The sequence below is a fragment of the Crocuta crocuta genome, unplaced genomic scaffold, assembly GCF_008692635.1.
Source record: "Crocuta crocuta isolate KB4526 unplaced genomic scaffold, BGI_CrCroc_1.0 scaffold131, whole genome shotgun sequence".
In the NCBI taxonomy this organism is placed as follows: Eukaryota; Metazoa; Chordata; class Mammalia; order Carnivora; family Hyaenidae; genus Crocuta; species Crocuta crocuta.
Window position 1 is genome coordinate 491,623 of NW_027528977.1, and position 15,462 is coordinate 507,084.

Below are 15,462 nucleotides of genomic sequence, written 5' to 3' on the forward strand. Positions count from 1 at the left end.
TCTTATAGTATAAAGACTTGCTTAAGGACTAAGGGAGTTTTGAGAGATAATTTGGGTCACCAAGGGGTTTCAATGGTTTTTCAGTAATATAGAAGTGCTACTTAGCACCTATATACTACCTCTCAACTCTGAAGTGCTTTATAAATGTTACTTTATTCACATTACAACATAAACATATTGAGTGACTGAAAATTAATGTTAAATCAAATATATGAACTCTAATGTTTAAAGTGTATTCCCTAATTAATACCAAGAACTACATGCATGCATAATTATATGTAAATTAGAATTTTTAGATTAAGTTTTTTCATTGAAGAACCAAGCACAATACACAATAGTATTTTAAAATGATAAAGATAATTGGGTGGAAAATTTAGCCACTGATTTTAGATTGAGCTTCAAAAGGCATATATTGCAGTTAAATTACTGCATTTGCAGAATATGAACTTCCTGTTTTCAAAACAAGGTAGGATAGTGCTGCCATACTGTATCCTCTTTTTGTTTAGCATTCATGAGCATTTAGAGACTTAAGTTAAATAAAAGGTGGAGAACGTAACACATTGCACAAGGAGGTAACAATTCTCAAGGAGGTGAAAGGTTAACTTTTTATATGCATAAAAAAAACTTTCAAATAATTTTTAAAATTATGATAGAGCATTTTATATGAGAAACATTTTTAGCTTTATATTTCAAATTGAATTTAAAACAGTATCGTTGAATAAAACTTTTAAAGGCCCAGGGCGCCTGGATGCCATAGTCAGTCAAGTGTCAGACTCTTAATCTGGGTTTGGGTCATGTTCTCACTGTTCTTGAGTTTGAGTCCCACCTTCTTGGGAATCTGTCTCTCCTTCTGTCTGCCCCTCCCCATTTGTGTGATCTCTCTCAAAATAAATAAACAAACTTAAAAAAATAATAAAAAAAACTTTTCAAGTCCCTTTTCATTCCGTTATTCATTTAATACTTTTTCTGTGGTTCCTAGACTTTTGTATGTACATTCAGCCCTCAGTGGGGAGAACAGACAAAAATGGGGAAGAATGCAGAAGAAAATTTAGATTATCATTTTTAAAATGAATGTATGTTAAAAGCACAGATGCAGGAGTTTAAGAAAGTTGATTGAGCTTTCACTGAGAGAAAGGGACAAAATATTTCACAGTCACTACGTATGACTTTTAAAATAGCCCAATTTAACTAGAAGCTGGTTAAATGTGCTGGGTTTTACCTAAAAGACAACTCCAGAAAGACTAATGATGTTTACATATGGCATATCCATAACATAAAGATTTAAAACTTAATGCCTCAGGAATGGGACACAAATGGAGGGTTTTCTCTCCTGATCTGGGTGCCGATTGCAAGGGTATGTTAGCTTTTTTAAGTTCCTGAAGCTTAAGTACCTTCTGATTTGTGCACTTTTCTGTATATTATATAGCTCAACAAAAAGTTTGAAAATCAATCAATAATTTAAAAACTCAGTGCCATTTTAAAAAAATACTGTTATTTACTTAGAGTTGGTGGATTTTATCTTTTACTTCCTTAGAATTATGATTCTGGAGCAGTTTTGTAATTCTGAGAGAAGAAATCATATAAACCCTAAGCTTTGCTGTAGATACTTTTTTTTTTAGCATTCATAAAAGATGGAAACAGGAAGGTGCTTTGACATTAGTCATGCCCTAACATCCTCCACCAGCAGAATGATTATAAAAACACATTGGTGAGCTTGCCTGCCTGCCTTCCATTTGATCTCTTTTGGGAACAGTACAGGCCATCATTTGTGCAAGTTATCTTCTTGCAAGATGGATAAATGCATTTTCTCTTCCTTGCCACGGGACAAATGGAAGCTAGTAATTTCTAGTCCCATAGCAGTGAATACAAAATCAAAAGAGGCTAACTTGCTGCAGTGTCAGCCTCAAAAGGCATTCTTTTTTTAAGGATTTTTTTTTTCATATTTCTGGTTTATTTAGCACCAAAGCTAGTCTGCTATACCAGCTCTCAATGGCCTCCAGGTTGTGTCTGTATTAGCAGTGCCTCTATCACAGTTATATTTGCTAAGCAGATACATATTTGCTGTGACAGCTCAAGGTGTTCATGCTTTTTGAGTAGAGATTAATTTATATCAGCAGATCTGTAACTGGAAAGTACTAATATTCTGAGTCTGTGATTTCAGGGATCCGTGAATTCTCTAGGAGCAACTTGGTGCTTCAGATTTTGTTTTGAAGAAATTCTTAATTAAAAAAAAGCTTCCAGGTATACATCTTCTGATTAATTTGGAGGATCATTTTTTACTGAGTACTGTCAAGTGACTTTAAGACTTGCACTTATGATACAGGTGGTACCACAAAAGCAATAAAGGAGCTGTGTATTAGCTTCATTAAAACCAGAGTGAACATAGGAAAAGACCCCAATTTCCTTTTCCCTCAGCTGTTCCCTCTTTGCTTCCTGTGTTGTGTCCATTTCATCAGCTGCAGCATTTCCAGTGTACAGAAAGAACCTTTTATTCTATAGCCACACAGTCCAACTGTATAGAAATATTTTTAAATTTTTAACAACCTGGTCCAATGGACAAAACTGACAGCAATCTGTTCCAATGCAAAGGCAACTGGCTATGTTGCATCTATTAAGAGACCGCACTCTTTCCTCTCCCAAGGGATTTTCCAAGTAATTTTGTCTACATGAAAATTTTCCTGACTTTAGAAATGAATCCCCAAGTAATCTCCCATTCTTGGTCACCTTGGGAGCCATGATGTAATCTCAGAAAAACATCATCTGTCCCATTAAATTAATATTGTTCATTTAGAACATATAAGGCAAAGATCAAGCAAGCTTACCAAGCAAATAGTTATCACACTACCAATGTACATACATTACTGCAGAATTATTGGTGTATACTATGGTATCTTTGATTCATTTTTGTTTGTTTAAGACAGGGAAAAAATTGGGAAGGTAACCTTTAACTTATGCTTAGAACACTCTGAGAGAGTGGAAAGGCTATGATATAGCTGTTTGCTTATAAATTTTGTGAAATATGTTCTTATGATTAAAGATGTTACTCTGTTTTTCACAAGACTTGGCATGGTTTCAGGCTACTTTGTCAGTACTTCCATAAGGAAAGGATCCATTATACAAAACTGTGGTTGGAATAGTAAATAATGGGTATTCTTTATCCTTTACTATCTTAGGAGAGTGCACTGAATTGAAATCCACTCTATGACTGTATTTCTGTAGGACTTTTCCAATTAGTGGGATGTAGTTTATAACAATATGTTGGTTCCCCCAGGATTGATGGTTAACCTATTTTTTTATTAAAGCAGGAAACAACCAGGACAAGATGAGCTCATGAAATGTAGAAGGCTATCTCTAGAGGGAAAGATTAGGAGAGATCAGAGTCTTCTAAGGACCTACAATGTAATAGGTTATTATCATGCATTCAGAGTCTTCTAAGGACCTACAATGTAATAGGTTATTATCATGCATTCAGAGTCTTCTAAGGACCTACAATGTAATAGGTTATTATCATGCATTCAGAGTCTTCTAAGGACCTACAATGTAATAGGTTATTATCATGCATTATTCCACATAGTTACTTTGCTACTTAGCTATGTATCCAAGTAGGAACTACAAGCTATTATTAGAAAAGCAAACTAAATAGTTTGGAATGGATAACCTCATATCCCATGCTTTCACCTGCCATTAAGAGAAATGAACTTCCTGCTTAAGTGGATGTCCTTAAGTACCACTGGTTACTTATCCATTCTTGCTTAATTCCTTTATCTTAGCTTTAGGATATTTCATAAATAAAATGCCTTGGAAGTGTTTAAGAAATAGAACTCTTTTTTTTTTTAAGTAAGGTTTATTAACTCTTAACATTGGAGAATTGGTTTTGATACCCAATTGTGACCCAGTTAGCTAAATTACTTTGGCCAAAGCTCTTAATCCCTGCAGACTTTTTTTCTCTATAAAGTGCATGAGTTGAGCTCCATCCTCTTCAGAGTCCCTTCCAGTTCTGAAATTCTGGGTCTATATATTTCATAAATACCTTTTGTGGCTGCCTCAGCAGAGGAGAGCAATTTCTCAAAAGAGGCAAGCTTGAGGCCCTTGTGGAGTGGTCATCCAGTTTTCATCTTTCTCAAGATTAGATTCTGATTGAATACTGTTTTCAAGTCTCATCCTGTGTCCGGAAATACTTTTTTCTTCCATTATCTGACTACTCTCCAGAAGTCTTCCCATTCAACTACTAGTACCATGTACTGTCCTATGCTGTGATGTGCTTCTAAGACATTATTAGAAGTTCTTATTTTACATCTTATTTTTACATTATTTTAAAAAAATAATTTTAACTTTTCCACTGTTAATGTCTCATTATTACAAAAGCTTCTAGTACATACATATGACATTATAATGGAAGGTAATGACATATAATGAAATGTACTCCCAATGTCTTCTGATACCTATCTAGGGAGTGAAGTTCCATCTCTGTATCTTGAAATCCATTAGGCTATAATTATAACTTACTAAAAGAGAACAGCAATTATGAAAGTTCTCTTTAACAGAGGTATCTTGGGTTCAATCCTCAGTAAGTACAGAATGTTAGTAGCTAAAGAGTCAAGTATTTACCAGTCTACCTTAGAGAAAAAAATGAACCTATAGCCCAATCCAATGAGGAAGAAACAGTTTACTTTGGAATAAGAAAAATTTAAAAAGTAAATGAAGCTAGCTGGAAAGAAGACCTAATAGGAAGTGCCTAATTTTTGCATGAAGGCACTTGTGCAGGATAAGTGAATAAATGTAGATTAAAGCAACAGTTTCAATTTCAAGATAAAAATATATTTTCTGCAAACATAGGAGCCTATTGAACTGATGTCTAGTCCAGACTTCAGAAAGAAGCAATTGTCTTGGGTCTAGTCAAGGGGAGCTTGATTACTAAGAGTTGTAGAAGGACCTTGAAACAATGCATTATCAACTTTTTCATGGTCCTGTGGTACCCATTCCAAGAAGTTCATCTTAGCCAGAGCATGGTACTTATGTCATACTAATATTTCTGTATTCACTGATTACTCTGTTCTGTCTCTACCTAATACAGGTCCTTCTGAATTAGCATTTCTCTTCCTATTTTGAGAGTATTCCTATTTTGTGCAATATCTTTAAAATACCATTTCAATTCCAATTCCTCTTCTTAACCATGTCTTTACTCATTTAATATTCTCATGTTTGGGGTTCCTGGGTGGCTCAGTGGATTAAGCATCCGACTTTGGCTCAGGTCATGATCTCACAGCTCGTGAGTTCAAGCCCTGCATTGGGCTCTGTTCTAACAGCTTAGAGCCTCAGATTCTCTGTCTTCCCCTCTCTCTGCCCTTCTCCCATTTTCTCTCTTTCTTTCAAAAATAAACATTAAAGAATAGTTTCATGTTCTTTTCCCCTTCTATAACTTTGTTAATAGTTGAAGAAATTTTATGTGGTCCAGTTTCTTCCATTAAAGAAATACCATACCTGTGACTATGAAATTATATTTCTTAAAAGAAATATTTGTGTGTTAAAGATTTTTAGAATCTACTAATGAAAAGAATAATGCTAATAATAACTAATATGTATTGGATATTTACTATGCTCCACATAGAGTATACATTTTTTCCATAGATTATCTCATTTATGGACTGTGGTTTTTTGTAGTATCAGTATTGATCACAACTATTAAATCTAGCAAATATTAAAATTGATAACCTTCCACATCCTACTCATTGTAGACAAAGGAACTAAAAGAGCACCTGGCTGCAACGTAAGATCTTATACGGGACTATGGTCAAGTAACTGTGTGTGATTAAAATACACAGATTAATTTCAAACTTCCCACTCAACAAATCTTCCGTTGTACATTGGGCATGTACAAACATGTACAATATTTACATGGAAATATAACTTGGGGAAATTGTCCACTTTCTATCTTTCTTTCAAATTCAGTTCTATAATTTCAGGCTATTTTAGTTATTTGACTCTTTACTGTTCCTATCTATTTTTAAGCTATGGAATTCCATTTCTCTGTTCTTCTGCCCTACATTAACCTCTCCATCTATTTCCTCTCATCCCTTCTCTCCTGTTTACTTTCATTCTAGTCACAGAATCAGCCTTTCCAATGCGCTTTTTCAGCTAGCTTATGAAGTTGATATCCTGAGTCTATTTTCTATATATTTCCTAATGATCTCGGTCCTGATTTTGCTTTTTTGTTTTATGTGGTAAGACATTAGCAGAGGCACTGATGTATTTTTTAATGATAATAAACCTTTTAAGTTGTCATCCATTTTTATGACGATGCATGTCAGAGACAGAATCATATGTAGCCTAATGAATTGAAATGAATGAGTTCTTGTGAGGCTTTGTATCCTGTGGCTGAAGCACTGTGTCACAACAGAAGGGCAGACAAAGTCAGAGCACACTGGAAACTGTCAGTAAAATATGCAAAACCAGCAGAAGTTTCTGAGTTTGCCAGAAGTAAGATCAGAGTAGAGGCTCTGGAAATAATAATGCATCACTATGGCAAGGATCACAGTGGGAGTTAGGAGGTCTTAATCTTCACACCAAACATTAGGCTGAAATATGCTTCTCTCCAGAGCTGCCACTTGCTGTAAGACTATCAGTGCGTCCAGAACTCACTGGGCCCCCAGACTGCCTCGTTCTAAGTAGTTCAAGTTGCTCCCTCTGGGACCTCTTACTGTGTGTATATGCAAGGACATAGGCTCTTCAAGGCAAACTGTAAAAAGCACTAGAAGAGATTACAACCATTACAATAATAAAATTTCACTTTGAAATAATATATGCATAGCAATTAACTCTAATAATGTCTAAAATGTATATAAATATGTTTTATAAGTATTTTCCTTACTTGGAGGTAACTTCTACAATTATGTTCAACTTAAAATATCATTGTTAACGGGGGCCTGGGTGGTTCAGTCAGTTGAACATCTCTCGAGCATCTATTTAGCATCTGAGCATCATCTGATGGCAGCATAGAGTCTGCTTGGGGTTCTCTCTTCATCTCTCCCTCTCTCTGTTCCTCCCTCACTCGCGCTGTCTCTGTGTCTCTCAAAAATAAACTTTAAAATTTCAGTGTTAAAGTATGTATCCACTCTTAAGTAGCAGAATTTCTTTTTTTTATATGTTTATTTGTTTTTTTTTAGAGAGAGAGAGAAAGTGGGAGGGGAGGGGCAGAGAGAGAGGGAGACAGAATCCCAAGCAGGCTCCACACTGCTTGGAACAGCACAGAGCTGACAATGGTGAGATCATGATCTGAGCCAAAACCAAGAGTCAGTCACTTAACTGGCTGAGCCACCCAGGCACCCTTAAGTAACAGAATTTCTTAAAGTAACACAGAATTATCTCTGTCACCCATGATTAAATAATGATGATAATCCAGAATGTACTCTATAATTTAAAGCATACCATATCTGCATGCTTACACACATACCTGTGCACATACACAGCATAGGTTTTAGAAATGCCTTGTTTCCTGCTGATTCAGTATGTCAGATTGACCAGATAAATCTGATGTAAACAAATTCCTTCAGCAGAGACTCAGAAACTGTATCTAGTGTGGTTTTTAAGCTTGTAACTAACTTTAATGCTATCTATTGTTATTTCTTGAGCTTTTTAAAAAATGGGCAAGATTTTTACTTTGCATTTTTATATGTATATTCACCAGCCCTCTACCTATATTAGATTTACACTATATAAGGAAAAAAACTTAGAGCCTTAAAATTCAGTCTTTCCTGAAGTCATTATGATATGTGAGTCAGAAGTATAGATATTTTTCTTCAGAATGTGTTGGTGATCTCGTATTACTACTTGACTTTTTAGCTGTTTTGCTACGATTGTATGGTATCCTTGACCTTTTTATAGGCAGATATGGCATGAAGTTGATAAACGTGGGATCAGAAGAAAACCTGTACTGTATCTTTACAGTGGAGTGAGTGGTGAGACTGTGACTCACTCTTAAAACTCTAGAATGAAGTAAATATACAACAGTTACATAGCAATGGCTCTTACTTAATTTGGAGAAAACTTTTATAAGTCTGAGTATTTAAAAAAAGTCCTCAAATTAAAATTTGGCATATATAGATTAACGTGTATAAATTTTTGACTTATTTTTGACCTTTGCTGAGTAAAAAGCCACTCCATTTAGACAATTCTAGTAAAGAATATTATATAATGGAAGATGCACTGTCCCTGGCAATAGCTGGGACATTACTACTGTTAGTAACATTCCTGCTACTCAGAATTTGATGAAATTTTAGCTTTAATGATGAATTTCTTTAATAGTTCCTGAAATGTGTTTTTATTTATTAGTTGTTCCTGATTTTTTTTTTGTTTATAATTGTATATTTAATACAGTTGAGATTTTTTAAATCTCTAACACATCTCTGGTTTCAGCTTATTTACAGAGAAACCACAAAACACATTCCATATTCCTGATTTTTTTTTTTATGTCATGGTAAAGAGTATTAGCCAAGTTGGTTATCTAAATGTGACTCCCTTGAGTCTTTCAATGCAAAAATGTAATGTAAAACCAAGAAGTAATTCTCATTGCACATTGGCCCTTTTGTTTGGATGGACATCATATGGGGAAAAACTCTCTCTTGGTATATTGTTAATTAAAATAAAAAATTACATAGCCTAACATTTAGTAATTACTAATCTGTAAGTACCAGGGACTCTGCTAAGTAAACACCTTATATGGTCCTGCCACTTCATTCCTTAAAATCTTCCAGAGGCATTTTTCAGACAGAGAATAATAATACTTTTAACACACTCTGCATGGCCTACACAATCTCTAGCCCCTTGGCCATGCCATCCTTCCTGGACCACAATGCATAAAATGGATACTCACTTTCACGTAATCCTGTTGACTTTACTGTGTGACATTATTTTGTTTATATATGCGGTGTTTTGCTTCTCTGTATCTCTCCTACCTCATTTTCTTATCCCTCCATTTGCATTAGAGCATAAGTACCATTAGAGTAGGAAACTTGAATATATTATTTTTCACTATATCACCGTGTATAGAATAGTGTCTGAATATAGCAAATACTCCATAAATATTAACTGAATGAATGGATGATGACTGTCTCTCAAAATAACCTTATAAGATAGGTACTGGAAATGTTTCCTAAAATTGACTAACCTAAATAAGTGAGTCCCTGGAGTTTGGAAATCATTCGGCATCAATGAATGGTAGACTTTCAGCCATTCTCTTTTGATCATGTAGATATTTACATAATTCTGGGTGAAGTCCTTGGCTAATCATTTTGAAAATAGTACAGACTAAGCATATTTACTAAATCTCATGTAGTTCATTTAGAAAAACATTTTCAAAAATAATCTTTTATGTTTAATTTAATTTTAATTTTGAGAGATAGAGAGCACATGCAGGGGAGGGGCAGAGAGAGGGAAACAGAAGATCCAAAGTGGGCTCTTGACTGACAGCAGAAAGCCCGATGTGGGGCTTCACCTCACAAACCATGAGATCATGAGCTGAGCTGAAGTTGGACACTTAACGAACTGAGCCACTCAGGTGCCCCCAAAATAATTTTTAATGCATTAAAAAACAATACTTAATTATTCTTTCTGTATTTAAAAGCATAGACAAAACTTAAGATAAACTTGTGTTGTTATTTGTTATTATTTTCTCCTCATCTCTTTAAATGTTTATTTATTTATTTTGAGAGGAGGGGAGGGGCAGAGAGAGAGAGAGCAAGAGGAATGCCAAGCAGACTGTAGTGTCAGCACAGAACCTGACGCTGGGCTCAATCTCACAAACTGAGATCATGACCTGAGCTGAAATCAAAGAGTCAGACATTCCACCGACTCAGCCACCCAGGTGCCTCATCTCCTCATCTCGTTAAAACTTACTTTGAAATTAAAAACAAAACAAAACAAAAAACCTCATTGATATTATGAAAGTATCACCACACTGGAATTTGATTTAGGGGACTGGATAGAGACCCTTTTGTAAAGTGACCAAAAACAAAAACACCCCACCTGATTAAATATAAAATGTTTATCCTTGAATTTATTTCTACACTATCTTTGTTAAAATCAATCTTAATACTATATTAAAAAATTTCCTTTGTATTTTCTTGCCAAAGTATTAACTAATGATTTGTTATACTTTCTGATTTTTATCTCTTGTAAATCAAAATGCATATCTTGTTAGTTAGGTTACCTGCTATTATATATTACTGTATGAAGCTGCCTTTATTTTTCTCATAAGAGTTACAGCTGAAAGAAGAAAATTCCCTTAAACTATTCCATCTGCTGTTATTTATTAGCATACTTCACTTCTTAATTTCAAGTATAAATTTGTCAATCTTTCACACACACTATAGTTATTTATATTAAATCACCTCTCAAAATTGAGATATATAATGTGTTATAAATACTTAGAATAAAATGTGAAGTAAAAAGAATTTAACATATACAGAAATAGAAGGATTGAGTAAGTATCTGTGGTGACAGACCAGCAAGTTAAACGGAGATAAAAATTATGGTGGGTAATTTGAAGTTTTACCTTCTTTCTACTTCATGAATGCAAAGGAATAAGGAAAAGCGTTTGTCTAAAGGACCTCTAAAGGGTCCTTGACAAAAATAAAGAGATACTCAGAGGCTTTCCACTGAAGTTGGGGTGGAAATTAGCATCACGTCTCTATTTAGGAGGTGAGGATGGGCAAGACATAGAGACTATAATGGGGTGATTCCTATTCATATTTCACAGACATTGCAGACTCTAAACATGGTCATATCTTAAAAGCACAAATTATGGACTACTTCAGTTTTTTTAAAATAGAGAAACTAGTTGTCTGGAGCCACCATGGAGCAAAACATTTAGTTAATCAACTTTTCTGGATGTTTCAACAATGTCGATCATTCACAGAGAGCAGCAACACTTTCTTCTGTAAGCTGTGACTAGTATCTAGGATGTCTACAGAAAAGCAGTTACCTAGTCAGCTTGATATGTCAAGGAAAAACCAGACTGTTGTAGTCATGATGCCTTAGAGATTAAATATATTCATGAATATGAAAGTACTCTGTAAACTGTAAAGCACCATTGAGGCAAAACGTAGTTGGGTTTTTTTGGGTATTGAGTTATAATCATTTAAAATTTATTAGTTTGAAATTCGTTTTTCACATTTTCTTATTTAAGATGTTTACTTTGTGTGTGTGTTTTCAGATAATCACAAAGACTGTTCTGGTGTGTCCTTGCACCTTACACGCCTGCCGTAAGTACTTCCTGTTACCCTAGCTAAGTGACAGCTTTAAGATATTTGAGAACTTAAAAGTGGGAAACCTACTGTATTCATTGTCTATTGCTGTACAACAAATTAGCCCAAACTTAGTGGCTAAAACAACAAATATTCTGGGCACAAGCTTGGCTGGGGGCTGTGGCTGGTGGTCTCACACAAAGGCTGCAAAGGCTCAGCCAGGGTTTCACTCATAGGGTATGGGGTGGGGGTGGGAGGCTCCACTGAGGTGGAACCACTTCCAGGATCATTCACATGGCTGTGGACAGGGTTCGGTTCCTTGCTGGCTGTGGGCTGGAGAACTCACTCATTTCTTGCCACGAGTGCTCTACACAAGACAGCTCACAATATGGCAACTCATTTCCATCACACCCACCAAGAAAAACCAAGAAAGAGCATGCGAGATAGAAATCACAGCCTTTTTGCAGCCTAATCTCAGAAGTTACTGAATAATGTAAAAGTCTGATAGGTGAAGAAAAGAGTTGCCACAAATCTTTACACTCTGACTGCTAGGGGAAAGAAAGTGAAATTGCTTTTGCCTTATTCTGCTTGTTAGAAATAACAAATCCCTAGGGCCAGTTACTCTGCCCAGCCCATGCTTAAGGGAAGAGGGTTCGACAAGGGCATGAATGTCAGCGTTAGGAATTATTGGGAGCTTTATTAGCCAGGATTCTCCAGGGAAATCAAGCCAGTAGAAAGTACACGTGCGCAGGCGCACACACATACATATATGTATAGAGAGAGCCAGATTTACTTCAAGGAATTGGCTTACATGATTGTGGGGGCTGGCAAGCCTGTGATCTGCAAGGCAGGCTGGAGATTCTGGCAGGAGTCAACATGCAGACTCGAGTCCAATGCCGTCTGCAGGCAAAATTCCTTCTTCTTCCTAGGACCTCAGTCTTTTCTCTTAAGAGACCTACCTACCCACAGGATGAATGGTAATCTGATTTACTCAAGGTCAATAATTTAAATGTGAGTCACATCTAAAAAATAACTTCACAGCAACATCTAGACCGATGTTTGACCAAGCAACTGGGCTTTCACTTCATGAGGTTAACACATACATAGGATTAACCATCACAGGAGCCAATTAGAGACTGCTTTCCAAGTGCACCATGCCATAAAAACGTGTTTTTAACTCCTTGCCCAAGAAATTAAGTTATTTTAAGAAAAACATCTATTCTACCTCTTTTTCCATATTGCTTTGTTTTAGTTTTCATATGAAGCATATATTATAGACTGGTATACTGAAGTATATCTTGTTCTTCTAAGGCCATGGTTTTGATGTTTCAAATAATTGAGATACATATTACTATTTCCCACAGACAGCCCTTAATTGCTGGCATGTACCTTATGATGTCTGTTGACACTGTTATTCCACCAGGAGAGAAAGGTAATTATCTTTACATATTTATGCTTATCTCATTACATAATATATAGAAATGCATTTACAGTATATTTTTTTATAAAATTTTGAAATTACCAATGTTCCTAAAAACTAACCCAATTCTTTTTTTTAATTTTTTAACATTTATTTATTTGGAGAGACAGAGAGAGAGAGAGACAGAGACAGAGAGAGACAGAGTACGAGTGGGGGAGGGGCAGAGAGAGAGGGAGACACAGAATCCAAAGCAGGCTCCAGGCTCTGAGCTATCAGCACCAGAGCCCAACACGGGGCTCGAACTCACGAGCTGCGAGACCATGACCTGAGCTGAAGTCAGGCACCTAACCGACTGAGCAACCTAGATGCCCCTAAACCAATTCTTTATTATCCTTAGATTTAAAATAGATTTTTGTATTATTCCAAGCCAGTGGTTCATTTTCATCCATTCTTTTATTGAGATGCTAAAAATTAAGGTCCATGGGTAGGGTAGGTAGGAGGTTATATAAATGAAAGAATAAATCCTGAGTATTTTACAAATCAGTCTTCCATTCTTTAGATGCCAAAAACAAACCTCATAACATACTGTGACATAAACTACTACATAGGATATCAGTTTCAAAATCAAGAGGTTAGCAAATCTTGATTTGACTCAGTCTTCGAAATCAGATATACTGAGCTTAATTCCCTGTTTAATAGCTGATTCTCCTAAACTTACAAAAAGCTATTGGAATAAGTGTAGTATTATTTATCAATGTATCTGATCCTCTGATGAAAATGCTCTATTAAATATTATTCATTTGGTTTTACTGGGAATCCTTTAAAATTAATGACAAGTATGGTATCATTGTTACTGTTCACTTATTATCAAAGACATATTTATTGAATAGCTACAGTGTTTTAGACTGAAGGGAAAGAGAAGTATATAAAGTGGTTCCTTTTCAATAGAACTGTCAATCTAGTTATCTTAGATGTTTGCAATTTTTCAACAATCCTTATGTTCTAAAAAATAAAAACAATTTTTAAACTTTTTCCATTGCATAAATTTCATGGTAAAAGTAACAGATTAAGCCTATGTTTTTATTTATGGTGGTGTTTTGATTTGGTCCTAGTCATTTTATTTATGAAAGAAATTAAATGTGAGGGCAAGAGGTTATTAAGTCATCTTAGTAAATTGGCTGGCACATAATAAGAGCGTGTAATATCTACTGAGTATATCAGTGCATGTTTACTTTATAGGACAATCCCTATGCCTACCATCTGATACATACTACTACCTATACATACTTTTAGACAAGAATAATGTTATTTTCCAACTGGATAGTGACCTTTGTTCTGTGTTTTCATTTCTAACAGTGGTGAATTCTGACATTTCATGCCATTACAAGAAGTATCCAATGCATGTGTTTGCCTATAGAGTTCACACTCACCATTTAGGTAAGAACTTTAAACTCTAGTTTAAACTATAAACATTTACTATCGTGCTTGCTAATGCTATAAATGTGCAAGGTAGATTATATTTGACCTTAAGCCTGTTTCTATGAAAGATTTTACTTAATTCTATGTTTTTTTCATATATTTTCACTAAAATACCTAGCATTTGGAGTTTTGACAATATTCAAATTTTATTTTGAAGAAGGAAAGCAAATAATGCCTTTTATTTTTCTAATATTTTATGATTCTAATTTATGTTCATTACAGGTAAGGTAGTAAGTGGATATAGAGTAAGAAATGGACAGTGGACACTAATTGGACGCCAGAGCCCCCAGCTGCCACAGGTGTGTAGAAGCTAGTTTAATTTTCAGAGAAAAAAATATTAATCAGCAGATAATTTTAGAAACCCTCATAGAATCTTTGTGGTTTTCTCTAGAATCCTAACATCTCTAAATCTACCATTATTTTGTATCTAAGCTGTGTGTTATTTCCTTTTTTACAACTTCCAACTTGATGGTTTCTATTAACATTTCTAAACATGGTGATAAAGCATGTGTCTGTATGTGTGTGTCTTCATCCTTTCTACCCAGGGCGTGCCAAGCCTCACATTATTAAAGCATGCAGTGCTGGGTTTTATTGGTAATTTTAATGAATTGTGTTTATCTTCTTGGCAGGCTTTCTACCCTGTGGAACACCCAGTAGATGTTAGTTTTGGTGACATATTGGCAGCAAGATGTGTATTCACTGGCGAAGGAAGGACAGAAGCCACGCACATTGGGTATGGTTCTGCAAATTTCACTGTTTAAAAATATTTTATTGGGGCAAGGAATGATTATAGGTGACAGTTATCTTTGTGAATGAATCACACACTTTTTCCGATCATGAGCAATTATAGTAAATTATATATAACCTTTTCTCATTTTAGAACTGAGTGATATGGATTAACCCCAGAACACGTGCTTGTTTTTTCATGCTTCCTTTCCTCCTTTTTATTCAAAACCTTCCATATCATACTTCTCTATATTATAGTTACCACTAGAGTATATATCACTTCCTTAGGCTCACTTAATAAAGAAAAATATAATGGCATATGAAATTTTTTTCTCAAGTGTCCTTTTGCCCTATGTTCAAATTTGGGTAAATATATAGCTTCCACATTTGGAGGCATCCATTAATTACTCAGAAGTGTGATTTTTTTTTCTTCTGCCTGTTAAACTTTGATGTATTCATTGTTTTCCAGGTGTTTCGTCAACCAAATGAGAATAATAATATGTAGCACTTTTCTAAAAGAGAACATTGGACTTTAAACAGTTTTTAAAATACTGAGCCTCTTTGAAAGAAGTACATTTTTTTATAACACTGAGGAAA

At 35.1% G+C, this 15,462-nt stretch overlaps 1 protein-coding gene across 2 annotated transcripts in view; it reads left to right on the forward strand.

Moving 5' to 3' along the window:
- PAM (peptidylglycine alpha-amidating monooxygenase) overlaps window positions 1-15,462 on the forward strand; it is a 149,036-nt gene that overhangs the window by 69,237 nt on the left and 64,337 nt on the right. For both annotated transcript variants that reach the window (XM_077757143.1, XM_077757144.1), the window contains exons 6-10: window positions 11,210-11,258; window positions 12,605-12,672; window positions 14,017-14,097; window positions 14,362-14,438; window positions 14,769-14,872. In XM_077757143.1, the coding sequence (XP_077613269.1) occupies window positions 11,210-11,258; window positions 12,605-12,672; window positions 14,017-14,097; window positions 14,362-14,438; window positions 14,769-14,872 (379 nt within the window). The remainder of the gene's footprint in view (window positions 1-11,209; window positions 11,259-12,604; window positions 12,673-14,016; window positions 14,098-14,361; window positions 14,439-14,768; window positions 14,873-15,462) is intronic.